The sequence below is a fragment of the Dreissena polymorpha genome, chromosome 5 (assembly GCF_020536995.1).
Source record: "Dreissena polymorpha isolate Duluth1 chromosome 5, UMN_Dpol_1.0, whole genome shotgun sequence".
Taxonomy (NCBI): domain Eukaryota; kingdom Metazoa; phylum Mollusca; class Bivalvia; order Myida; family Dreissenidae; genus Dreissena; species Dreissena polymorpha.
The window spans coordinates 45,477,592-45,505,241 of NC_068359.1; the positions used below are offsets into that span (position 1 = coordinate 45,477,592).

General features: G+C 34.5%; 1 protein-coding gene and 1 long non-coding RNA gene across 2 annotated transcripts; one reads left to right on the plus strand and one right to left on the minus strand.

Moving 5' to 3' along the window:
• LOC127880515 (protein Wnt-2b-A-like) lies at positions 1 to 27,650 on the minus strand. Its single transcript, XM_052427827.1, has 7 exons — positions 26,903 to 27,650; positions 13,370 to 13,472; positions 12,477 to 12,609; positions 5,216 to 5,499; positions 4,435 to 4,556; positions 3,726 to 3,874; positions 1 to 759 (listed from the first exon to the last, which is right to left on the minus strand). Exons 1-7 carry the CDS (start codon positions 27,049 to 27,051, stop codon positions 527 to 529), a joined length of 1,173 nt encoding a protein of 390 aa, XP_052283787.1. The 5' UTR covers positions 27,052 to 27,650; the 3' UTR covers positions 1 to 526.
• LOC127880541 (uncharacterized) lies at positions 1,161 to 1,782 on the plus strand. Its single transcript, XR_008049568.1, has 2 exons — positions 1,161 to 1,373; positions 1,536 to 1,782. It is a non-coding gene; the product is annotated as an uncharacterized LOC127880541 (long non-coding RNA).

The window sequence follows — 27,650 nt, forward strand, 5'->3', positions numbered from 1 at the left end:
TGCATTTATTGACAAACAAATGAGGTATATCACTTATCACATTTATGTAACAAATAACATTGAAGAGAAAACAAAACATGCACTCGCGCTTTAAAAAGCCAGTATTAGTTATGAAAACAAATTGAAGCAATTTTACCTTAACAATAAGCTTACAACCAATATTTCTTGGTGTTGAAGATATCCGCGTGCAACACAGCCATTTCTGATTGCATATTATGCAATAGTTAACCTACTCTTCATGGATTTTTTTTCCTTTAAAGTACATTAATTTGGCAAAACAATTATTATAAATTTAAAAAATGTTTTTCTTCACACATGGTACGGTAACTTCTTATGTTTTACTTTGCACAGAGCAAACATACCGTATTGAATATTTCTTGCTTGGCTAATTGTGCGACACTTGGCCTAGAGTTTATGGACACTATGTGACGTCGTAATTTTACAAAGGGCTTGTATAACCTGTTCTCGCTCTTAAGTGTACAGTTAATAAGCGTTTGTGTAACCTGTTATTGCTCAGATTGTCCAGTTAATGTCCCCATTTATATTTTCGTTGTGTACGCTCCCCAAGGCACGTGTGCACGTCTACAGTTCTCGTGCAGTTCTTGCAGACCACATCACAACACCAGTGGAACTTGCACTCACACTTGTCCACGCGCTTCTCAGTATGCGTATGGTACCCGCGCCCACAACACATGATGTCACAGCCGTCAGTGTCGATGGAAGAAGCATTGCACTCCCGACCTGCTGTCCCCGGAGAACCTGAACAATTATGGAAAATAAAATTTCATAACACATGGAAATCGTTCCTACATTATTTTGACAACCCTTACATTTGTTCCTACATTATTTTGACAACCCGGACACTCTTTCCTATATTATTTTGACACCCTGGCCGATCAAAGGCCGGGGGCGAGTCTGTGGCAAAACGTATGCGAAAGAAACTGTGAGCCATCAACAGGCATTAAAGATTTTGTGCAATCATTATGCGATAGTAAGCATGTCGATGGTCGAATTCCTTTAGAGTGTTGGTCACCAAATTTGTCTTGGTGGCTTTGATAATTGTTTTAAATAATCATTATTGACTCGTGTACATCCAGCTGTATGTATGAATGTACACATGTTTTTTCTTATAATTTTTGTTTGCTTTCGTTTGCATATTTTATTAACCAGGTTTTCCGAAGGAAAAAACTGGTTATTAGATTGGCGAATGCGGGCGGGCTGGCTGGCTGGCGGGCTGGCTGGCGGGCTGGCGGAATAAGCTTGTCCGGGCCATAACTATGTCGTTCATTGTCAGATTTTAAAATCATTTGGCTCATTTGTTCACCATCATTGGACGGTGTGTCGCGCGAAATAATTACGTCGATATCTCCAAGGTCAAGGTCACACTTTGAGTTCAAAGGTCAAAAATGACCATAAATGAGCTTGTCCGAGCCATAACTATGTCGTTCATCGTCAGATTTAAAAATCATTTGGCACATTTGTTCACCATCATTGGACGGTGTGTCGCGCGAAATAATTACGTCGATATCTCCAAGGTCAAGGTCACACTTTGAGTTCAAAGGTCAAAAATGGCCATAAATGAGCTTGTCCTGGCCATAACTATTTCATTCATTGTGAGATTTTAAAATCATTTGGCACATTTGTTCACCATCATGGGACGGTGTGTCCCACGAAAGAATCACGTCAATATCTCCAATGTCAAGGTCGCCACGACTAAAAATAGATTTAAAAAAAAAAAAAAATTACAAAGGGGGTTAATTTTTTTTGGTCATTTCAAAAGTTCAGTTTGAGTTTTCTCCCTTTATCAGATTTTTTTTTCACAATGAAAACCTGGTTTTGTGACAATTTTGTCCCTTGTTGTGTATATATGTATATACATTTTAATATTTGCTCGTTTACTCTCTTTACATTTGTGTGCATAATATCAAGAGGGCAAGTGAAATAAAGAACAACATTTCAAGTTCAACTCCTTTTGCTGTTCACATGTTTTATTCTATTTGTAAAATTGGCACTTATTTCAATAAATATAATCGAATATCTGGGATAGGAATAGTGTAGGAATAATTGTTCAGTGTGTTCATAAAATGTAGGACCGATTGTCCGTGCTGTCAAAATAATGTAGAAACGATTATCTGGGTTGTCAAAATATTGTAGGAACGATTGTCCAGGTTTTCAAAATAAGATAGAAAACTGTCCGCCTTGTCCAAATTAGCGTAGGAACTAATGTCCAGGATTTGAGTAAATGCACTCTGAGACTGATTTAACACAATGCGTTTCATACTTTAATATCTCAATTATATGTATCAGTAAAGATTTTGATTTAAAACTACATGTATATTCTGATCTTAGAGAAAAGCCTTGTTACCACTCTAGAGACAATATATAGGTCTCATTTATAATGAAACTATTTTCAATGAAACTAGGTCAGAATGTTTATCTTGACAATTTCTAGGCCATGAATGAATCTGGGTCAGGTGGCATCAAAACTAGCCACATGGTGGATTCTTCAACATTTGAACGCATGTGAGCACGTAAAGACCATTATGGACTTCTTTTAGTCATGTGACGCAATTAGTTTTTTCACATTCAAGCTTTGTGGACAGAAATAGACTTGGGGCCAAGTTATAGTCACTTATGTGACAAGTGAAACATTGGTAGAGGAAATAAACTTAAGACTTAGCCCTATCAGACAAGCTACTTCGTAAAATTATGCATATACATGTACATAATATTCAAGTTTCTCTCAAGAATTACAAACTACATGCCATAAGTGCATTTAAAAGATAATGTAAGACTACATCCCATAAAGAACAAAGGCATTTAAAAGGTAACCTAAGACTACATACCATAAAGCATAAAGGCATTTAAGAGGTAACATAAGACTGCAGACCATGAAGCATACAGGCATGTTAAAGGTAACCTAAGACTACATGCCATAAAGCATTACAGCATTTTAAAGGTAACCTCAGACTACATGCCATAAAGCAAAGAGGCAAAAAGGTAACCTCAGAATACATGCCATACAGCATAGAGGCATTTAAAAGGTAACCTCAAACTACATGCCATAAAGCATAAAGGCATTTAAAAGGTTAACTAAGATTACATGCCATAAAGGCATTTAAAAGGTAACCTAAGACTACATGCCATAAAGCATAAAGGCATTTAAAAGGTAACCTCAGGCAACATGCCATAAAGCAAAGATGCATTAAAAAGGTAACCTCAGACTACATTACATAAACCATAAAGGCATTTAAAAGGTTACCTCAAGCTACATGCCATAAAGCATAACGGCATTTGAAAGTTAAACTAAGATTACATGCCATAAAGCATAAAGGCATTTAAAAGGTTACATAAGACTTCAGGCCATAAAGCATAAAGGCATTCAGCAGGTAATGTCAGACTACATGCCATAAAGCATAAAGACATTTAAAATGTTAACTAAGATTACATGCCATAAAGCATAAAGGCATTTTAAAGTTAACATACAAGACTTCATGCCATAAAGCATACAGGCATTTAAAAGATACATTAGGACTAAATGCCATATAGCATAAAGGCATTTAAAAGGTAACCTAATACTACAGGCCATAAAACATAAAGGCATTTACAAGGTACACTAAGACTACATGCCTTTAAGCATAAAGGCATTTAAAAGGTAACAAACGACTTAAGGCCATACAGCATAATGACATTTTAAAAGATAACCCAAGAGCATACTGGTTTACCTAATTCTAAATCCTCGTTGCAGTAATCGGGCGACGCGTCGAAATATACGAGGTCGTACTTCGTTGGTTTCTTATGGTTTCTATTGGCAACAACGAGGTCGGCGTCGGCCGAGTTCTGGTTCATCATCACCTGTATGGCGCCGTTGTACCTGCAGTGTAAATTTTGGTCAAATTTGGGTCGTTATTCGGCCCCATTCCCAATGTCAACAAGATGTGTTTGTGAAACACTATGTCCCCCCATATAATTGACCTTTGACCTTGAAGGATGACCTTGACCTTTCACAACTCAAAATGTGCAGCTCTATGAGATACACATGCATGCCAAATATCAAGTTGCTATCTTCAATATTGCAAAAGTTATGACCAATGTTAAAGTTTGACGCATACAAACCAACAAACAAACAGACAGGGCAAAAACAATATGTCCCCCAGTATAGACATAAAAAGTATATATATTTTCCAAAAGGCTGCCTTAAATTCCCAATGGAAGGTTTTTCCACCCAAATTATTATTATTATTTTATAAAATTCAACATAAATTAACTCCATTTTGCAGTCTATGGATTGAACCTTAGTAAATATAATATGGAAAACACTTATTCATAATTTAAAGTATTTGTTAGAAAAAAAAAATAATTTCCCAATTTTAATCAAAATGACGCGATGTTTTCCAAACCAAAATGCCATAAAATGGTGAAAAAAACACGGACCTATTTTTGAGGAAAGTGCCGACGCGTCGGAAGTCGCGGAGGGCCCGCCAGCAGGTCCTCATGGCGCACGAGCCGCTGATCCCGTGACACTTGCACTCGAGCTTCCGCTGCTTCTGGACTGCCTGAAAACGAGAACATGGTCTTGGTAACGAGCGTCTTGGCATTTATTAAATGATGCATTAAAGTCATGACTACACATGCATACCAGACATACTTAAAGATGCTGTGTCCCACTGTGAAAACTCGTTATGAAGAAAGAAACACAACTTTTGCTCAATTGGTCATTTTCGGCTTAGGTACTACTTTAAAGTACTACGGGCACTGTAAGTATACAAGAATATACTCCGGGTGCGGGAACTACGCTTAAAGGGACCTGCCCTTAGTCCGAAGTACTTTTATTTTTCGTACCCCGGGTACTTCGCAGTAAGCTTAAGAGTAGTACTTGAGTCGAAAATCTTGGTTATCTCAATTGGTCGTTGTACGCTCAGGTACTAGTTTAAAGTACCCCTGATACACTAATGTATACAAAAATATACCCCGACACCGGGCCATACTCCGAGGTTTAGAATATTGGCAAAACACCGGGTACTTTGTAGCATACTAAAGAGTACCCGGGTACATTTTAAGTCGCATTTTATTTTTTGTTTTGAGCCGACAATGACCAATCGTCACAACGGTTTAAAGGACACAATAACGTATGTATACAACGCAATATCATGTATCCAACAAGTGTTCTATTTAAGTCTTTCAAAGCTACAGAATATCTACACGAATGCTTCACCTGACGGCCGGCTTTGTTGTTATGCAGATTCATTAACGCCCTCGCGTCCATATGTTGTTTCTCTTTAGCGTCAATGAACATCTTCGCGAACTTCTGTCCGTAGTTGACGTCATCGCTGCAGCCGCCCCATTGGAAGGGATTTCCCTGTTTGTCTCGACCACGCCCCTTCCGGTTCGGATCGCACGCGCACGTGCTCAGGTGCCCGAGACTGCAGGCTCGTGTGATGGAATACGCGACCCCCGCCGAAGATATCGAGTAGACGAAGGCGGCTTCTCTTGTTCCTACTGAACACATATAACGATAGCTTGTGACCAACTGAACACATATAACGATAGCTTGTGACCAACTGAACACTAATAACGATAGCTTGTGACCAACTGAACACTTATAACGATAGCTTTTGACCAACTGAACACTAATAACGATAGCTTTTTTACAAACTGAACAATTATAACGATAGCGTTTAAATAAGTGAACACTAATAACTATAGATTTTAACCAACTGAACACTAATAACTATATATTTTAACCAACTGAACACTAATAACGATAGCTTTTGACCAACTGAACACTAATGAGGATATCTTTTGAATAACTGAAGACATATAACGATAGCTTTTGACCAACTGAACACTAATAACGATAGCTTTTGACCAACTGAACACATATAACGATAGCTTTTGACCAACTGAACACTTTTTCTTTTTTGTTGTTGAACAGAACAGAACTTTATTTCGACTTGTACATAGTACATCGTCTGTCTTAGCCATGTAATATACATTTCCAAAGGTCACGTGAAAAAGAAAGTGGGTGTACAATATTAATTAGTGTACATAACGTATTACATAATACATGACAGTGGTTGGAAACAATCGCAATGTTAAAACTTATTGTGACAGGTGGCAATCGATTATCATGCTGTTTATATTTATGTAAAATAAACCAAATTGAGAGTGGATTATCTTACGCATATCATGTGGATGAATATGCTAATAATATTGATAGACAGTGCACATTTTTGTTAATGTCTACAACAACAATTACAAAATTACACAAATTAAACTATGGCAACAAATTTAACAATCAGGCACGCATATTTCACATCTGTATACGAGTAGATATTAATTATTTCTTTAGTCGTCTAGAGAAATGTGAAAGATGAATAATAAAGTAGAGACGATACGGATCATTATAATAATAAAAAACATAATATATATGCATTAAATGCGGAAACACAAGCACGCATGTCTATTTCACATCATATTGTTGCAGGTACTGGTACTGCATTATGATGATTATATACATACAACAAACAAGAAATCAGATAAACATACACACAACAAAACCCGCGGAACATAACATTTCAGCTGATATTTAAACAACATTCAATATGGCTTTCCGAATTATCAGAGCTTCTTTCACAAAAAAATACATCTCAATAAGAACATCTTTACTATATGTGCTCATAAGGCTTAAGAATTTAAATACTGATGGCCGTTTGAGATTATAAGATTTTATGTATTTTTTCCTAATATCTGTATAGCATGGGCAGATTAAAATAAAATGATATTCATCTTCAATATCACGTGAGTTACAACAAATACAATATCTTTCTTTCCTAGCTATGCGGTTATTACTAAACCTACCCGTTTGAATTCTAAATAGATGACATTACATTCTTAATATACAGAAGAGAAGAATCTGAGACTTTTGGGTAAGATATCTAAATATTTTTCATATTCAAATGATATTTTAATTTCTTTGTACAAAAATAAAACTGGACTTTCAAGTGTGTGAAACCAATGTTGTTTAAAACAGTCCATGACTCTGCATTTAAACTCAGAGAGAAAAGCATTATTATTAAGGTACTGGTAATTTTCAAAAATATACGCAAATCCATATTCGTTCAGGAGAGTTTTTTTTCACTCATGACCCAATTTTTCTTCCCACTAATACAATTTTTAAGGGCCTCGTTATACACAACTCTCAATATAATGTTATCACTGTCTTTGATTTTTAACCAATATTTTATTATTCTTATGTATCTGTGAATATACAGTGGGTATCTGCCCAGATCACCGTACACTGCAGCAGAACACGCATTACTTCTTACGCTTAATAATCGTTTACAAAATTTAAGGTGTATTCTTTCTAATTCATTGGATTTGGTATAACCCCAAACTTCACATGAATAATTAAGAATTGGCGATACGAATGCATCGAATAGTTGACACAATTTTTTGGCGAAAGACCAAAGTCATTGCATTTACAAAATAGAACATTTAAGGATTTCAAGGCCTTTCCAGATGTTCAATGTTTTTACAAAAGTTCCCAGTGTAGTTAAAACAGTTCCTAAATAAAATAGTTAAAATCATCAACTGTTTCGATTTGTTGGCTATTATAGGTCCATTTTTCATTTGCTAATAATGCCCCGCGTTTTCGAAAAACCATTATTTTTGTTTTTGTAGTATTTACAGTTAAACCCCACGAACAACAGTATGAAAACAAAAGATTTAAGTGCCTCTGAGTTTCTTCAGGAGTTTTACATATAATAGCCATACAGTCGATTGGTGTATAACAGATAGCTTAGGACTTCGAGTCTCATTTCAACGTATACACTATGCATTCAGTAATTAAACCTTTAAACCTCGAAAGACAAATGTCTTTCCTATTGAAACATGCCAGCGGTTTTAAATTTCCGAAAATTATTATTTGTTTACAGCGCGAATTTCATGGTACACTGATTCAGCCATTACCGGATTGCTCAGGTCTTTATCGGATTACATGTGTATCGTGTTATTTCTTGGAATTTGACACAGCATTTTAAAAAAATAATTGCAATATAGAAATCTATGAACATTTCCAGAAAGGAAATTCATGTCTGCGTTTAATAAGACCAAGTTCATGGAAATCGGTTAAACGTTTTTTGCAAAATACTTTTATTTATGTTAAAACTTATAGTTTTCTATGAATTGAATACAAAAAGCATATCATTGTTAAGTCGATTCATGTTATTGTTGACGCGTGTCAATGTTTACAACTGTTTCTTTTTTCGAAAGCAAAACAAGGCCACGTTATGTACGCACCGTTTTTGTGACGACAGTACAAGTGCAGACGAATGGTTTCTTGAATTTTGCAGATTTTGTTTGGTAAACATAATGTTCATTGATGTTATATTTTAGTATTATGTGTCTATAAAAGAATGCTCAGAAACCAAATTGATGCGTACCATATAAAATAAGCATGAAAGCTGCAACTCGGGATTTAGTGAATAACGGACATGTGGTGACCGATATTCAGGAATGTGGGCATTGTCTCAAAATAAATAAATATAAACTAAATTTAAGTTGTCCAATACACATGTGGTTAGCGTGTGGCTATGATATTAATTAGTGAAAACATCATTTTAATGAAAAATTATCGAATTATAACGAAAAATCGATTTCTCTGAAAACATATTGGAAATTACAACTGGCTTGAATTCATGATTTGTTGCATGTTTAAATATGTTCGATTAGCTTTACAATCTGCTGCTGATAACTTTAGGCGCTTTGCTGTATTTGCAATTTATTATACTATTTGACAACAAATAAAATTATAGGATGGAAATTACAACTGGCTTGCATTTTTCTTGCGTCTAATTCGTCTAATCCGTTAATTCTGTTCAAAGCGATGCACCCTATATTCGGGTCATTTTGAGTTGAATCTATATATAGATTTGATAGCGGAAAATATGTTTTAAGAGAAATCGATTTTTCGTTATAATTTGATTGTTTTTCATTAAAAACTATGTTTTTACTTATTAATATCATAGCCACACGCGTACTACATGGACAACTTCAATTGAGTTTATATTTATTTTGAGACAATCCCCATTCCTGAATATAGGTCACCACATGTCCGTTATTCACTAAATCCCGAGTTGCAGCTTTCATGCTTATTTTATATGGTACGCGTCAATTTGGTTTCTGAGCATTCTTACTTTTGTAAAGGACACATAATACTAAAATATTACTTCAATGAACATTATGTTTACCAAACAAAATCTGCAAAATTCAAGAAACAATTCGTCTGCACTTTTCCTGTCGTCACAAAAACGGTGCGTACATAACGTGACCTTGTTTTGCTTTCGAAAAAAGAAACAGTTGTAAACATTAACACACGTCAACAAAAACATGAATCGACTTAACAATGATAGGCTTTTTGTATTCAATTAATAGAAAACTATAAATCTTAACATAAATGAAAGTATTTTGCAAAAAAACGTTTAAGCGATCCGTTACTCACTAAAATCCGCTATACACCAATCGACTGTATCATCAGCAAACAATAACAAAATCAAAGTTAAATCATCAAAACTTAAGCCTGCATCAATATTACACTGCAAATAAAGCTCTAAATCTTCAACAAATAATGAAAACTAAAGAGGTGACATAACCTCCCCTTGTCTCAAACCAACAGCGTAGTTAAAATATTCAGAATAAGTAGAACATGCCTTAACACAAGATTTAACTTTTTGATACATGTCTTTAACAACCCTTAGCAGTTTTCCACCAATACCTGTTTTAAACATTTTTAACCAAAGTGCATTTCTATAAATAGAATCAAAACATTTCATCATGTCCACGTATATGACGTAGAGCCTCTTATTTTCATTGAGATATTTCTGGACAAGAGAATGTAAAATAAAAATTGGATCTACTGTGGAACGCCCTTTACGAAATCCGAATTGTGCGTTCGAAATACTGTTATTTTCCGTACAAAACTTATCAATGCGCTTATTTATGACTGTAGTAAAAAGCTTGGACAAGCAGCTTACAAGTGTAATACCACGATAATTATTAACATCGCTTTTGTCGCCTTTTTTATGAAGTGGTATTATCAAGCCTTCCATCCAGTTTTCTGGGTAGTAACCCGTATTTAAAATCCCGTTAAAAATATCACACACATGACAAGCAAGAATATCAATACATTCTATGAAATACTCGTTTAATAAGTGGTCGCTACCCGGAGCTTTATTACGCTTGAGCGATTTAACTGCACTTAGAAATTCACTCACGGTGATAGGCTGGTCAAGTTCAGTATTACAAACAGATACATTATTAAAATCATGATGTTCACAAAAATATTCTGCTTCTTAATTGTAGCAGTTAGATAAAACATTACTTAGATTACTTAGACTAATAACGATAGCTTTTGACCAACTGAACACTAATAACGATAGCTTTTGAATAACTGAAAACAAACAACAATTGTTAATGTAAGCTACAACTTAAAGGGGCCTTTTCACAGATTTTGGCATGTTCTGAAGTTATTCATTAAATGCTTTCTATTGATATATATGTAAACATTTGATCGTAAAAGCTGCAGTAAAAAATAAAGAATAAAATTAAAAAAAGGAAAAAAACCTTTGCCTGGAGCAAGTTTCGAACCAGTGACCACTGGAGTCCTGCAAAGGTCCTGAAGTTAAAACGCTTTTACTCTCTCGGCTATTCTACCGAATATAGATAGACGACGTATTTTATACCTTATAAAAGCAATCTTCGTAGTGTCACAAAATTTAACGACAACAACAAAACTCTCCAAATTATTCAATCGTTTCGCGTTGCAACGCTTTATAATTTTAAGGTTTTAAAATCGTCAAAAGATGCATATAATGGCTATATTAGACCATGGTAAATGTTCAGTAATACTGTTACCTCACAAATATCATAACTAAAACGAAAATTTGCGAATCTGAAACAACTTTTTTCAATTTTGTCAATTTACCAAAACGTGAAAAGATCCCTTTAAAGGGGCCTTTTCACAGATTTTGGCATATTTTGAAGTTTGTCATTAAATGCTTTATATTGATAAATGTAAACATTGGATCTTAAAAGCTCCATTAAAAAATCAAGAATAAAATTTAAAAAAGGAAAAAAAGTAGCCGGTACCAGGGCTCGAACCAGTGACCCCCGGAGTCCAGGAGTTAGTCTTTCGTAAAACCGCATTAGCCCTCGTGGCTATTCCTCCGAGAATACACAGTTTAATTATTTTATACCTTATATAAGCAATCTTCGTAGTTTCGTAAATTTAAACGACAACAACAGAACTCTCCAAATTATTCAATCGTTTCGCGTTGCAACGCTTTATAATTTTTAGGTTTTCAATTCGTCAAAAGATACATATAATGGCTATATTAGACTATGGTAAATGTTCAGTAATACTGTTTCCTCACAAATATCATTACTAAAACGAAAATTTGCGAATCTGAAACAACTTTTTTTCAATTTTGTCAATTTACCAAACCGTGAAAAGATCCCTTTAATATCCTAGCAAAAAAACAAGCAATCGAGAATGAAACAAAATTATCTCTTACTGTGGTAGAATCTGTTCTATCTGTTAACTTTTAATAAGAGAACCCACACATTTAAATATCCTAGCGGAAAAAACTTTAGAATGACACTGTAAATTGTCTCCCTTTCCTGTGTCCATACGATGCGTTTTTACACCGAATATGAGTTATCGTCCCTCCCCTCCCCAAGAGGGGCTCAATTGGTCATTGTCGGCTCAGGTACTACTTAAAAGTACCCCGTGAACTCTTAAGTATACAACGAAGATCCCTGGGTACGGAAAATATACTAAAATTTACTCGGTGGTAATGCCGAGTGCCTTTGAGCGTTATTTCCGTACCCTGTGTACACTGTAGTATCATTAAGAGTACCTGGGTCACCTTTAAAAAGTACCTGAGCCGATAACGACAACTCGAGGCAATTTGCACTAACGATGTTAACTATTTTTAAAATGTAAATTTTAAATAAGAAAACCCACACAACTTAACATCCTTAATAAAAACGTTAATTTGAGAATTAAATTGGAAATGGTCTCCTTTTGCAGTGTCGATACGACTCGTTTAGACATCGAACATGAATTATCAATTCCTCCCCCACACACCGGCTGTCCAGTAAGGGCAGTGGTTGGTACATGCGCTTCTCACCTAGGGTTCATTTCCTATTCCCGAAAGCATGAAAAGTTTGTTGATGGTCACCATATCGGAAAGGTGGGTTTTCCTCCCGGTTGTCCGGCGCCACCAACAACACAAGACCACAGCAACATCGAAAATCTTTCAGTTAGAACTAAAAAGTTGAAAACCTCAACGTTCGTGAGTCTAGTCAGTTAATTAGATAGACGTTTTGGGACACACTCCGGGCCCTCACATCATGCCGCATCAGGCGCGAAGGAACCTCATAAACGTCGAAATACCTTCTCCTGATACACTCACCTTTGAGGAGCACCTTGCCGAACACGGATGTGTCCCGGTCCAGGGTGGAGCAGTTCCAGCGGTGTTGCCGGAACTGGTGCTGGCACTCGTGCACGCCCTGTAGCGCCCCCTGCCCTAGGATCACCATCGCCTCCTGAAAACAAGCCCGAAACGCACATGGTGAGCCTCGCTCTGGGAAAACAGTGCTTAATGCACGTGCGGAAAGTGTTGTCCCAGATTAAGCTGTGATGTCCTCACAGGCTCAGCAGGGACGACACTTTCCAATTTTATTTTATTTTTTCCGTTTAAAGGAAGACTCTTTTTATCGAAAATCCTGTTCATGCGGAAAGTGAATGCACATGCAATAAGCCCTGGTTTCCCAGAGCAAGGTTTGGCGCACGCCCTCTAACGCTCCGTGCCCCACGATCACCACCGGCTTATGAAACGCGCCAGCAATGCACGTGGTAGATTGGATTTATGATTAATGGCTGAGCAACTTTAATGGACATTTTTGTAACTTTTTTAAATCGAATTAATTCAACTTATATTTACCGGTAAATGTCGCATACCGGTATTTATTGTGTTGTTTGTTGTGGAATTTCGAAACATTTCAATGATAAACTTTTAATTTATGGCGTGTAAACATGATTGTCTGGTTGCTTATTTTTAGAGATTTTAATGCCTTTTTACTGGAAAACCAACATTAGCGTCTGCCATGCATGCCGTTAACCCATTTATGTCTAGCGTCTAGAAAAAAGGCCTTGGCAAATAGTTTGCTTTAAGGAATTTCGGTAAGAAATATTCTAAATATAGAAAAAAAAAACACTAGACATCCCTACTTTTGAAAAATAAATTGATCCAATTTAAAAAGATGGGAGAGTCCACTAGGCATTAATGGGTTAAAGAAGACGTACCTGGTGAATCCTGCACATGCGCCTCTGTCTGCCAACCAGTCCCGGTACGTTGTCACACAGCACCCCTGCGCCGACCGCGTGAAGCGGCAACTGACTTATAAACCTAAAAAGGATGTACATAGCTTACGTATGTTATGACATCATTTCTTTTGCATTGTTTGAAGCTTTAAAGCTATCAGACTCCTGATACATTGGTTACACAGGGTACCGCCAACCTCCGCGCAGAGATTTGACTGGAACCAGCATAGCTGGATCAAATCCCTGCTTTCATAACCAATCACGTGATAATAGCCTAGACACGTGGTACAATAATTTTACCGTTGCTATTTTACTTTTTTTTTTAATTTAGGTAATTTACTTTTTATTATGAACCTAAACTTATACGCTATTTTTAAAATATAAAAGAAAATGATACTACTTTTCATAATGTAATACTTAAAAAAAATCCTACCGAATCTGGTAGGATTTTCTTGTGATGGCATAGATTGTATGTGAGAGCAAGGAACGACAACTCTGCGTGGAGATTGAGGGTTACCGCATGATCCGCGACACGCGAAAATGGGTCTCGTGCCAATTGCGACCAGCATACCTCCTAACCAGTCTGTGCGAATGCATACCAATATATATCACAGTTCGCCCTATATTCTCTAACGACAATCTTGTATAATGATGTAGTTTGAAATACATGTACGCGAAGGAAAACTGTATAAATTAGAAAAAAACACGAATGTTGCATGATGTCTTTTTTGTCCCGCCATTCGATTATGGTGCTGGGTCAATAAGTTTTGCCCCATGTTCGTCCGTGCGTGCTTGCGTCCCCAAAAATAATTGTCCGGTCAACAACATATTTCTGGATTGGATGCAAAATAATGTTGTAGAAATGTTCTCCATCATAAGCCGATGAGTTTGTACACAAGGTCAAGGTCACTTATTCCAAGTTTTCATTTATACTAGCGAGAAAACTAAAATGGGGAATCGCTTTCCTTATCCTGTCAAAAACTCTATTAATTCTGGATTTGATATGACAGTCCTTTTTTAAACGATAATATACTAGTACCTATATTGAAATCGGCTTTTCAACGTGCATAAACGATGCAATTATCAACGGTTGTAAAATAGTTATAAAAATGAGCAAACCGTATTGTGCGACTGAATTAATATTTCAGCACCAAAAGCAATAATAATTTGGTAGAAAAAGTGATGAGTAATTCGAAAAGTTGGCAAACAATGTCGAGAGTCATCTAGGGCAATATTTTGTTGAGCTTAACAGTAGATTCATGCATTTAAGTTCAATATTATTTGAAACTACTGACATATCATATTTATCAACGCGTTCATTGTGCCAATGGGAGTTTCAACGCAATAACTTATTTACATTTTCATCTCGACTTTCCTCTTTTTAAAGCGCTGTACCTTATTTATTGACGTGTTTATTTTGAACGTTAATTCAGAAGCACCGTTACAAATATAATAAGTCAAGACCTCAAATGGTGAAAAGTGATGGTGCGTGTGAAAAAACACTGGAAAATCGAGCAACATTTTTGTTCATCAGAGATGTATTTCTTCCCGTAAACTCATTCAAACTTCTCGATTGCCATCAACTTCACGGATGTTAGCGTGTGGCTATGATATTAATTAGTAAAAACATCATTTTAAACGAAAAATTATCAAATTAAAACGAAAAATCAATTTCTCTGACTAAAAAACACTATCTAAAAAAATCTACCTTACATGTAGCTGATGTTGACATTAAAAACATTCAACGTACTCAGCAAAATGGCTTAGATATAATATCAAATTGGTGCTCTTTTAACAATATGTTAATACATCCAAACAAAACTAAATGCATGGTATCATCCAGTGCTAATAAATCTGCAAACACCTTATTACTTAAAATCAAAAACATTGTTATTGAACAAGTTGAACACCATAATTTACTTGAAATAACTGTTGACAAACATCTCACTTGGCAACTGCATATCAATAACGTCTGTCGAAAGCTCAACTCAAAGCTGGCCTTATTAAAACGTATTAGACCCTATCTAAATTATGAAACAATGAAGTTGTTTTACAATTCATACATCTTACCACATATGGACTATTTTTGTACAATATGGTGCTCAGTCACATGATCAAATTTAAAGAAGGTAATTTCGATACAGAAACGAGCTGCAAAAATAATAATGAAAAAAACGTTTTCCTCTCCTTCAATTCCAATTTTCAATAAACTGGACTGGTTGTCATTTTAAAATAGGTGTACATTTCTTGTTGGGACTATAGTGTACAAAGTTTTAGATGGCTCAATGCCTCCTTATTTTGATGACGTTATTTTTGTATCTAATAACAATGCATACTCTCTTAGGTCCACCACCCACAACGATTTATCATCTGTTGCATTTAAAACCAATTACGGAAAGCGTACTTTTGCCTATTGTGCGAGATATATATGGAATTTCATTCCAAATAACATAAGACAAGCACCTTCAATTATTTCCTGTAAACGGCACTTTAAAAATCATTTGCTACAAACGCAATACTTGTTTTGATATGTATGTGGATTGTATCGATTAAAATACCTTTTTTTTTCTTTCTTCTTTATGCTTTGTGATTGTCTGTTGTTATGAATGAATGAAATAACCATCATCATTATAATAATAATAATAATAATAATAATAATAATAATAATAATAATAATAATAATAATAATAATAATAATAATAATAATAATAATTGTTATCATTATTATTATTATTATCATTATTATTATTATTATTATATTATTATTATTATTATTATTATTATTATTAGTATATATATAATTATTATAATTATTTAGAATTATTTATTATTTATTCTTATTCTTATTATTATTATTCTTATTATACTATTATTATTATTATTATTATTATTATTATTATTATTATTATTATTATTATTATTATTATTATTATTATTATTATTATTATTATTATTATTATTATTTATTTTATTATTATTATTACTATTATTATTATTATTATTATTATTATTATTATTATTATTATTATTATTATTATTATTATTATTATTATCATTATTATTATTATTTATTATTATTATATGTTGCTCTTGTAATTATTGACTGCAGTATGCTAGACATTGTTGAGTGATATTTACATATACTGTGTTTTTGAAGACCACATTGTAAAAAGAAATGTTATTTCTTAATGTGTTATCTCCGTGAAATAAATTTATTATTATTATCAAATATATATATAACAATGTGATCAACTCAAAATGACCTGAATACAGGGTGCATCGCTTCGAACAGCCATTACTTCATCAATTGTGCAGCGATTTCCATGAACTCGGTATTATTCAACGCCTAAATGTTTACACTATTTTCAAAATGTAAAAGAAAATGATACTACTTTTCAGAATATAATACTGAAACCAATAAAATAAATCTGGAAGGATTTTCATGTGATGGCAGAGATTGTATGTGGGAGCAAGGAACGACAACTCTGCGTGGAGATTGACTTAAATGGTGTATGCGGTATGTTTGTAAACGGATTGCAAACACGCGAGACAATTTGGACATGTTTAGCTTTTTATCGCATACTGTCAACATGACACACGCGCAAAAGTTTATGCCATAAAAACACAGTTGTCTTATAGATTGAATAACAACATATCGCGGCAGAAGAGCAGTAGAGTAAACCGGGGCAAAATATAACATGACCCATAATGTTACATTTGAATTTGCTTAATATCACGGCACATCATTTCGCTATTAATCATTATTAATATATTATTATAAGCACATTCGGAAACGCTATTTTGAAAAAGAAATGCCGACTGAAATCTAACTTTTGATGGAGAGAATACATTTTTGTGCATTTGAGTCACTGTTTTAAATAGGTTCGTAATTTGACTTACTATATGTATATTATTTTTATTATACATAACAATATGAATCAAGGTGATTGCAAGTTAAAAGATTGTCATTGCTAAAAACGAGTCAGCTTGCATCGAATTTGTCTATAGGCTATCCTTCACTTGTGTCGTACACTTGGGTTATGTATAACATGATGATTGGGGCAGAGTGTTACAATATGCCCCGTTTACATGTAATTTACACCTGTTATGCTGATTCACTTAACGAATAAACTATTAACAACTTAATTCACTCGATCAATAGTCTTTTCCATGTTGAAGTCGCGAGTCACTAGTGCATATGAACAATTTGATCCGAGATGAAAATTCTCATTTTTATATGATTTACGTTTATAATATAAATCTTTATCTGCAAGCTTCCCGGCACTCCTGATTCAATTAAGATAAACCTTAAGTACGTAACGGTAGTCATAGTATAGCTACATGGGCGTCGGAGCTGGGGCGGCAGGGGCGGCGGCCGCCGCCCCAATATATTCGGCAAAAATGAAAATAACTTTTTTCATTTTTTTTTCATTTCAATACCCGTATATTTGAAAATAATCTTTACCACAAAGCAAGGTAATCACGCTTTCGCGGTTATGACACGTGTATTGTTGATTGTCAACACCCGCCCGCGGTAATGTACGTGTCAATTATGCTGTTAATTGATCGGTATCTTTTATAACGATTTTATAACGAAACTCCCTTTAATTCTTGAGTATTTAAACCTGGGAATCTTTAATTGTCGGTATGATCTAAGCCAGTGTCCGAAAAAAATCTTATTTTTCAGGTAGCCCACTGGGCTACCAATAAAAATATTTGAGAGCCCATAAAATTTACCTACAATATGTTAAGAGGCAAGTTTTCATCTTCATTTTATTTCTTCATTTACATATACATAATATGTATACATACATATACATAATACAGCAAGTAGTCTGATGTACACAGTCAATATCATAAATAAATGTTACAGTACAGGCACCGTGTACTTAAACAAAAACGCCTGTCCGCGGTGTTCACTTGTTCCGATGGGTGACATTTCGCGGGGGGCGGACAAGCTACGGCCTTTGTTTCTTTTTATTAATATAAAGGAAAGTATGACATGAAACAAATCTGACGATATCCAATAGTCCTTAATTATCACACAATTAAAGACACATGAATTAATTGTAATAACTCAAAATAAATCGTTAAGTCTAAAAACGTATTAAATGTTTTTACCACTTATTTTTGTCATTTCAATATGACAACTCCAAACCAACCAACGAATTTCAAATTTCCAAAACGGAATTTCGGGAAAAAAATCCCGAAGAACGTTCTTTCAACCCAAAGTGGTTTTCCAGTCACACGTGGCTTCATTACGATGAGGTAAATATAAACAAGATAAATGTATTATAATTGTTTTAATATTACTTTTGAAACCAGTAAAAATAATAATTATTATCATAGCAACATGTCCGGTGCCAAGACTGGCGTGGCTGCCAACATAACTAGACAGGAGGAACGTGCTGTATATACGAATTGCTACGGACACGCATTGAATCTTGCATTGGGGACACCATGAAAAGTTCGAAGGTCATGAGAGATGCATTGGACACTGATTACGAGATATCAAAACTCACCAAGTACTCTCCCAGAAGGGACGCAGAATTCGACAAACTGAAAAGTGAAATGAGTCCCGACACACCTGGCCTTCGAACGCTGTGTCCTACCCTGTGTACAGTTAGGGCAGCTAGTCTATGTAGTGTACTGGACAATTACAATGTGCTTCAGTGTTTACGGGATAGGTGCTATAAAAGCGTCAATGATTCAGAAACTTGCGCTCGAATAATTGGTGTCCAAACTATGATGACAAACTTTGACCTTCTGTTTGGGGTCTGTCTTGGGTATGAAATTATGCGCCATACAATCTTAGCAAAGCACTTCAACACGAAGACGTCTGCGTCTGAGGGACAGAAACTAGCTCAGCTCACGATAAACACACTGACCAAAAAGCGAGATGAAGCATCGTACGATATATTCTATGAGGAAACTACAAGCAAACTCGATATTCTTGATGTAAATGAACCTAGCCTGCCCAGACGTCGACAACATCCAAAGAGATTTGAAAACGGAAATGCACCGAACGAGTATCATACGTCTGAGAAAGACATGTATCGCCAAAAGTACTATGAGGCACTTGATCTTACAATTAATTGTATCAAAGACATATTTGATCAGAAAGGCTACAAACCTACCGACATCTTGAAGATCTTCTTTTGAAAAGTGTTAGTGGTGACTCTTCCATGAAGGATGATCTGGATTTTGTTGTCGAGCTCTACCATAATTGATTGCGATAGCGTTCACATTTGATTGTCCTGTGATATTATAGTTGTATGTTTCATGCGATATGGTAATATTGTTACTGTTCATACATGTATAAAATACATCAAATAAAACTTAATACTAGCATCTTAATTTGACTTTTAGCATATATTTTATCAGTATTGACGTTACATGATCCCTGTTGTTGTGTCGTCTGTCTGTCTGTCACAACTTTTGTCATTCAGAATATGCCTGCGATTGACGTGTATAAGATCAGTTATCGAGCATAAAAACGCACAAGAATGCGCCATCTGATGCTAAAATTTGAAAAATAATTCGGGGGAGGCCCAACGGACCCCCACACCATACCCACCCCCTCCGCCGCCCAAATGTCAATTTGCTTTCGACGCCCCTGAGCTATAATAGTTTATTTTACTGATATTTTGTTATCATACTGGCTGTAGATTGTATTATTTATATGCCTTTTCCAAAAGCAATAAATCGAATGTTTTATTTTGTTATTTGTGAAATGATGTGTATTTAACGAGTGTCCTGATTTATGTCCTCTACTGTTGTATTTAAGAACACGTTACAGCATTCTATATATAGATGGTGACGTCACTACGTTATTGTCACCTCTATACTAAGACGTATCAAATTCCCCTGGTTTGGGGAATTATGCTTCCGCCAAAGTAGTTCTGCGTAGGAATGAAAATGTTTATAATGAAAGAAAAATCGTTTTTTATTGTATGTTTAAAACGGAATGTTGTTTAAAAAAATGTTATAAAATTATGTTTAAATGTGATTTTAAATCTCTATTAAGACTGAAAGCGATTATCAGAAGCACGATTACCTGACCTTCTTTCGCTTTCACTTTTCACTAGTAAAAGAAGTGCTACCGACAATTCCTTTCGCGTTAGTACACAGGTCAGTAAGACCGGTGTGTACACAATGCACGTTACAGGCCTTTGTTTCACCTATCGTGCAATATATTAAAGGAGCAATTTTCTCTGACAGTTTGACCGATGTTTTTTTAACCATACTGTTATTTTTCACTTACTTTTTTCGATGCAATTATCTTGAAAAGTTTGGTTTAAAAACTAGCAAAAGTGTCCGACTTTGGGTACCTCTTCCGAACAATCACGTCATCATGTTCACAATCACGTCATCATGTTCAAAATCACGTCATCATATTCTCAATCACGTCATCATGTTCACAATCACGTCATCATGTTCACAATCACGTCATCATGTTCACAATCACGTCATCATGTTCACAATCACGTCATCATGTTCACAATCACGTCATTATGTTCACAATCACCATCTCTAATAGACACGGTATAAACGTATTAAATTAAAAAGTAAGATCTTATATTTAAACAATTAAGAAGACACGTTTAAGAGGTATTCTTTATGATATATGTCTGATGTCATTTGTTGGTTTATCTTTTTCCTCTATGAGATATTTACAGAATTTGCAAGCTTCGCAACCCCTCCTGATTCAATCTAGATAAATCTTTAATGCGTTAAAATATTTTTAGTGTAGTCATGGCTATAATATAACAATATACAGCTAGAAAATATCTGTATGCAGCTATAAACGACTGATATTTTTTTATCATACTAGCCTTAGCCAATTGTATTTATATGCCTTCTCCATAAGCAATAAATCGTATTTATTGGATGTAGTCCAACCGCCGAGTAGAGCTTTGACTACAACCAGCATAGCTGGATCAAATCTCTGCCTTTATAATCAACCTCGTGATGATAGCCTAACCACGTGGTACAATAACTTTACAGTCGTTATTTTTACTTTTTTTAATTTAGGTAAATATTTTTTATAATGAACCTAAACTTATTCACTTTAACAAAATATAAAAGAAAATGATACTAATTTTCATTATACAATACTTAAACCAGAAAAAATCCTACCAAATCTGGTAGGATTTTCTTGTGATGGCAGAGATTGTATGTGAGAGCAAGGAACGACAACTCTGGTGTAGTCCTCTGTGTTTATTCAGATCATACCCGTAGACAAAATTGACCATGTCTTTAGAGTAAAATCGTGTGTACGGGCATAAATAGCAAAATACAATTTTAGTTAAAAAACGTTTTAATATTAACTCCCGGCGGTCTTATCAGGCCAATTCAAGGGAATCACAGGGTTAAGAGTTGAATACTTTGTTAAAATTGTCTTTCAAAGCAAATTAAAAACCATCATAAGGCGAGCGGTCGTATGCCGTCTTTTTGCGTTTAAATAACCGTAGTATTTATGGTAGACATAAACGAACGGCAAAGACGAGTGTTTTCCGAGTTAGAAATCCATACACCAATTATGGAAATTTTTATTTCATATTATAGGCATTGACTAAGTAGTACAAAAGAAATAGTTTTTTTTTAATTTACGGTGGCAGTAGAAATAATAAAGCCTTGCGGAAATTCCGCGGCGATCCCTACGGCCTATAAACATAGGAATACGCCGTTCAGAGTCCCTTCGGACGCCGCTGATTGTCTTAAGCAACCGCAGAAATCTCTCGATATAATTTTCTACGGCAGTCGTTGAGCATACGTTGTACATATATAACCTGTTGTTTTTTCCATTATGTTATTTTAGTTTATTTTCAACAAATCAACGTTAAACCATAGTAAATAATGATATATTAACTTGTTTTCTCGACTTTATTCAAATGGTTATTTACTTAATCATACATCAAGGTTCATGAAGCTTAATGATTTAGAAAATGTTTAGTTACATAATTCCAATACGTTGAGAAATTTCAACTTCAAATGACAACCACGCATGGAAAGCAACTTCATCATTTCCCGAGACATCTGACAAAAAATATCACCCTGTAGGTGACATTTGACATACAGAGTCTGTGTCCTTATATCACAGGTTAAGGTCACACTTAAATTGTCCAATTTCTTATACATACATATGTATAATAATAACCCTGGTGTTCGTGTGTCTATCAGTTTAAGCTGGTGGCCGCTATGAGACCTTTATCTAGAACGTTATGAACAAACTAACCATGAACTGTCCTTTTGATAATTAATATTGTTTGCACAGAACTTGACTTAATAAGAAACATCTGCAGTCGTTTCCTTAGTGCAATAGTATTAAACACAATTGACTAAAAATACGCTGGCCACTGTGCAAATAAAGGTCCCGTAACGTAGAGCTAAGGCAAGCTAATGCACAAGGCGAAGTTTTCAAACAACGACATAATATACACACTGCTGTATATTTAACATCGGATTCATTCTTTTGTTTATACGAATGACAATATACAGATGACATAGGAACCCTGTTGCAACAAACAATTTAGCAAGACAGCTATACATCTATACGGGTAGTTCAAATTTAAACCATCCACTGTATTCACTTGTCATGTTTAAAAAACATGAATGGTGAATTAAAAATATAAACCGTAATACTGTAAGATTTCGGACACTTAACAATATTTTTTGTCATATATTCAACAAATAAACATATTCAACAATACTTATTCACAGTAATTAAAGCCTGACCGACATCAACCTTACTTCAAGAGGGTGTAATATCACGTGACAAACAAGATGGCGACGTCCAGGCGGAGACAGGTATTTTTTGTTGTTTAATACCGTTTATTACTTTCATTAATTTGTTTAATGTCTCGACATGGACGTCGACATTACATCGTTTTTGTCACGTTATTACCCTCTATAATACTTTTGACGGCGCTTCTTTTATCAGGCTACACAATTTTTACCGATGCACATCTATGCATCATTCATTATGTTTGAGGATGTACACTACGTAATTCAACATGCAAACGTAATTTGGACAAAGCATTTACATAATTAAATTCTTGAAAGAGAAAACAAATCGTTGACGTCATGTTCAGTCGCGGGGTACATTTTTAGTACGATCCAATATAATTGCCCACTCCACAGGTTTATTTTGGGCTCCTGGCAGATTATTTTCTACTCGTAATAGAGGGCATTTATTTGTCATTAACGTATCACATGTTACAATTTATATTTACTAGCTCGGGACTGAGCTTGGAATCGACACACATTTCTTTTTATGGAACAAATTTGTATTTTTTGTGTCCGAGTCATTGATGCAAATATTGACTGTCTGTCCCATAAAGAATGGTTACGGCTGTTGTCAAATAGCAATTACAGTTGCAATTCATTGTACAATTGTTGTCATGCAATTTAGCTGTGAGCGGAGTCTCATATATCCAAATATTATTTGATCTACGAGTAATACTATATGCATTGTAAATATACCGCGGCATGTATCTTAATGACTATCATACTTCGGATGAAAGATCAAATGTATTTCTCATATATATATACTCATTAAATAAAGTTCAGACTCATATTCATGTAAATGGTGTTGTTGTTAATGTCAGTGCACGCATTTCGTGGTATACCATAAGGTAATTTACAGTTGCATTTTATTGTGCAGAGCAATAGTTGAGGCTATATCTTCATGCATGTATGAAAGAGTATAATTTTTATGTAAAATTATATATACAAAACAAAAACATAGGTCAAATAATAACAATTAACATTTCGAGGGCTGAACGGAAAACTGCAGTATCTCCTTCTTTATTTAATATGAGTTACAACAGTCTTCCGTTCACCCCTCGATTTACGAACATCGAGAAAACGCATCGAGTTTTCAAGCATAGCCCGATAATATACGAGAACTTCAGTCCATGCTCTGTTAGTCATAGAAATACTTTATAATTTCAAAATCTTTACATCGAATGTTTCCGTATATCTAAGGATTTTGAAGCAACCTATCGCAAATGTTGACCATGATAAGACTTCGTGGCCCGTGTTAAACCCGTATCCCTACCTCACAGGTCAATGTCACACTTAAAGGTGAAAGGTCAAATTAGACCAACAATACCCATGTATTTGAAAAGAAAATGCAATATATTATTGGACTTTAAAATGACTTTAAAATGACTTTAAAATGACTCGACACACGTGCCAAGCGTTATAAGACAATGTGTCTCATCTAACACCCGTCTCCTTATCACAAAGTGCAATTAGAGGTCAAAAATAAAATTTGACTCACACACAAAAAAACGTTTTTTTTGCTTTTACTTTGCCATTTATTGATGGATACCCGATTATTTAGAACAAATTCCAACCATCATACGACGATTTCTCTCGTGTATTTAACGTCTCAAAACATCAAAGATCAAGGTCACACTTAAAGGTCACCGGTTAAATATGACTATGAACGCACTGTTTTGATATAAGTGGAGTAATGAGGCAAAAGTGGAATGTGGGGGTGTCTATGCAATACTGACACGTGTCGTGTGACAACAGAAACTCTAAACCTGAAGAGGGCCAATCTGTACTGGGAATATGTACACCATTTAAAGCCACTATAATTAAAAATCTGATATGAATAGTTGTGTTTGAGCTCTTAAAACATACACCGATTAGCGGTGTCAGCCCATACAAACAGAAGATGGTATACCATATCACACTTTATTATCAACGAATACCTATAAAACAATCGGTAAAATACTCGGACTCCGGTTGGTCTTTGAGATTGAGTTTTAATCACAAATTAAATGAACAAAATTATACATAGATCACTCGAAAATCGGCGTTTTACTTTACAGTTGTTAGACTATAATGCATGGACGTGTATCGTCAACATGCAAACATAGGTTACATCTCATACAAAGTGATATTTATTAAAACTACAAACGCTATATTGGCGTTCAAGCTCACCAAAAATAAGTCTCACATTTTCCAGTCGCGTGCAATCATTATACAGTATACATCGATCATCATCTTTTTATTGTGAACCTCGCTTTAACTTATTTTTTTATAACATTTACATTGTCTAGGTGCTCAAAATTTCCTTTGAAATATATTGATTTAACATCGTCAAGTGATGTGATAATATAATATTTTCCTAAGTTAAAACATGCTAGTGAGCTCAGATTGTTAAATTTTCCATATTTCCAAGCATCCGTAAACATTCCAGTCTGAGGAAGCTGAACAAAAATGGCATTTACCGGTAAATAGGGGAGCGAACAGTAGCAGACACATGTAATAAGGTATATATGGATGAACAGTAGCAAACACATGTAATAAGGTATATATGGATGAACAGTAGCAAACACATGTAATAAGGTATATATGGATGACATAATGATCGTGTCTCTAAAGTTATTCAATACGTTATAAATAGATAAGCGTAGTCCCAAACATTTCTAATACGACAGAACATTGTCTGATAAGACAACTGAAAGAGCGTAAATATGCTATGTTCTTTAATGTAAAGAATTGTTCCAACCGACCGACCGACCTAACGAATAAACACATGAAATAAATGAACAACTGTTCTAGCAGTGAAAGAAAGCATGAATGAACACCATAGATCGATAATGTAGTAATGCCTGTTTTGATATGTATCAATTATTTCTGAACAAGAACAGAAACACACTAAGGGTATATCGATTTCATGAAAATCAGAAACGTATACCGAGATAAACTTGCAACTGTAATCAACAAGAAAACTAGCCTGTCAGCTGCAAGCGAATTTTACCCTATTTGTATTCAATTTAATATCGTCTAGCCTTTGTTCTAGCGTATCAAATATAGTTTTCTATTTCCGCCCATAATTGACTTCTCTAATATGGTTTGTAATACTCGGGTCCGCGGGAATGTTTACTCGGTAATTATCATGAAGCTAACGACAATTTAATGGTAGTATCGCTGAGAAATAAATACATTGTTACTTAGTACGTGACACCTCTCCACGTGTTATATGCCGGTATTAAATATCATAAGAAACAAAATAATTATTATTATGATAATGATAATAATTATTATAAATACAATAATAACAATAAATAAGCATAATTTGTATCCTTAAAGGTGTATTAAAAATACATGCACGCACTAGCAGCTTGCTTTAAATTGATATACGTCTACTACCAATAATACGAGTAATATCACAGTCAATAATAATAATTAAAAAATAAAAAATAATAATCATAATCAAAAATTAAAATATTATTATTATAATTACAATTATCATAATAATAATAATAATAATAATAATAATAATAATAATAATAATAATAATAATAATAATAATAATAATAATGATCATTATTATTATTATTATTATTATTATTATTATTATTATTATTATTATTATTATTATTATAATTATTATTTATTTTTTTCATTATTATTATTAGTATTATTATTACTATAGTTTTTACAACAACAATGCACCTTTTTGTTCGAGTACCATTAGTTTTAAAGACTCACCACCACGTTGACGCCACCAGTTGCAGATGTATGAGAACGATTACTATGGTAACCACGACATTTTTCAAACACAAATTTCCCATCGCTGGACCTCCATTTGGTCTGCTATGATGCAGTGTAAAATAATAGACCTGTATGCACAAGAGCATATATACTAATATCCATCGTCACATATGACATCGCAATAGGGTTGTTTAAATGTACTATGGACTTAGTCAAGTTAACGTCAGCACAAAAAAAATAATCCTTGTAACGCAATTTATTATTATTTTTTATTATTTTGATATCAAAGCCACACGTTTGTCATTTTATAGCAATTTCAAATAAGAAAAATCGTCGAGAATAAAAAAAACACTCGTCAACACATGTTTATACGAGGTCTTCAAACCATCGATTTGTTAATTTCGTTTTCTCAGCTGCTCCATCTTAAGATTCGAAATTTATGAACAACTATGCTGAACAGGCAATTATTCGAGCACACGGGATCACTGTTTTAAGCTTATGATCTTTCGTAATAATCTTGGCGTAAATTTTCACAGTAATGCCCTGAACACTTCACTAACTTAATTACAATTCTTTATAACACCGTTTCATCTTGTTAACTTGCGTACCGTCTTCAACTAATGAATCGCATTTAGTGGCATCCACTAATCCAATGAATGTTGTTTCTTTTTCCGCACACCCTTTTGGTACTAAATAACACGGACGTAACAGGCAGTTTACGTGGGTCGAAAATACGTTCGTTGGT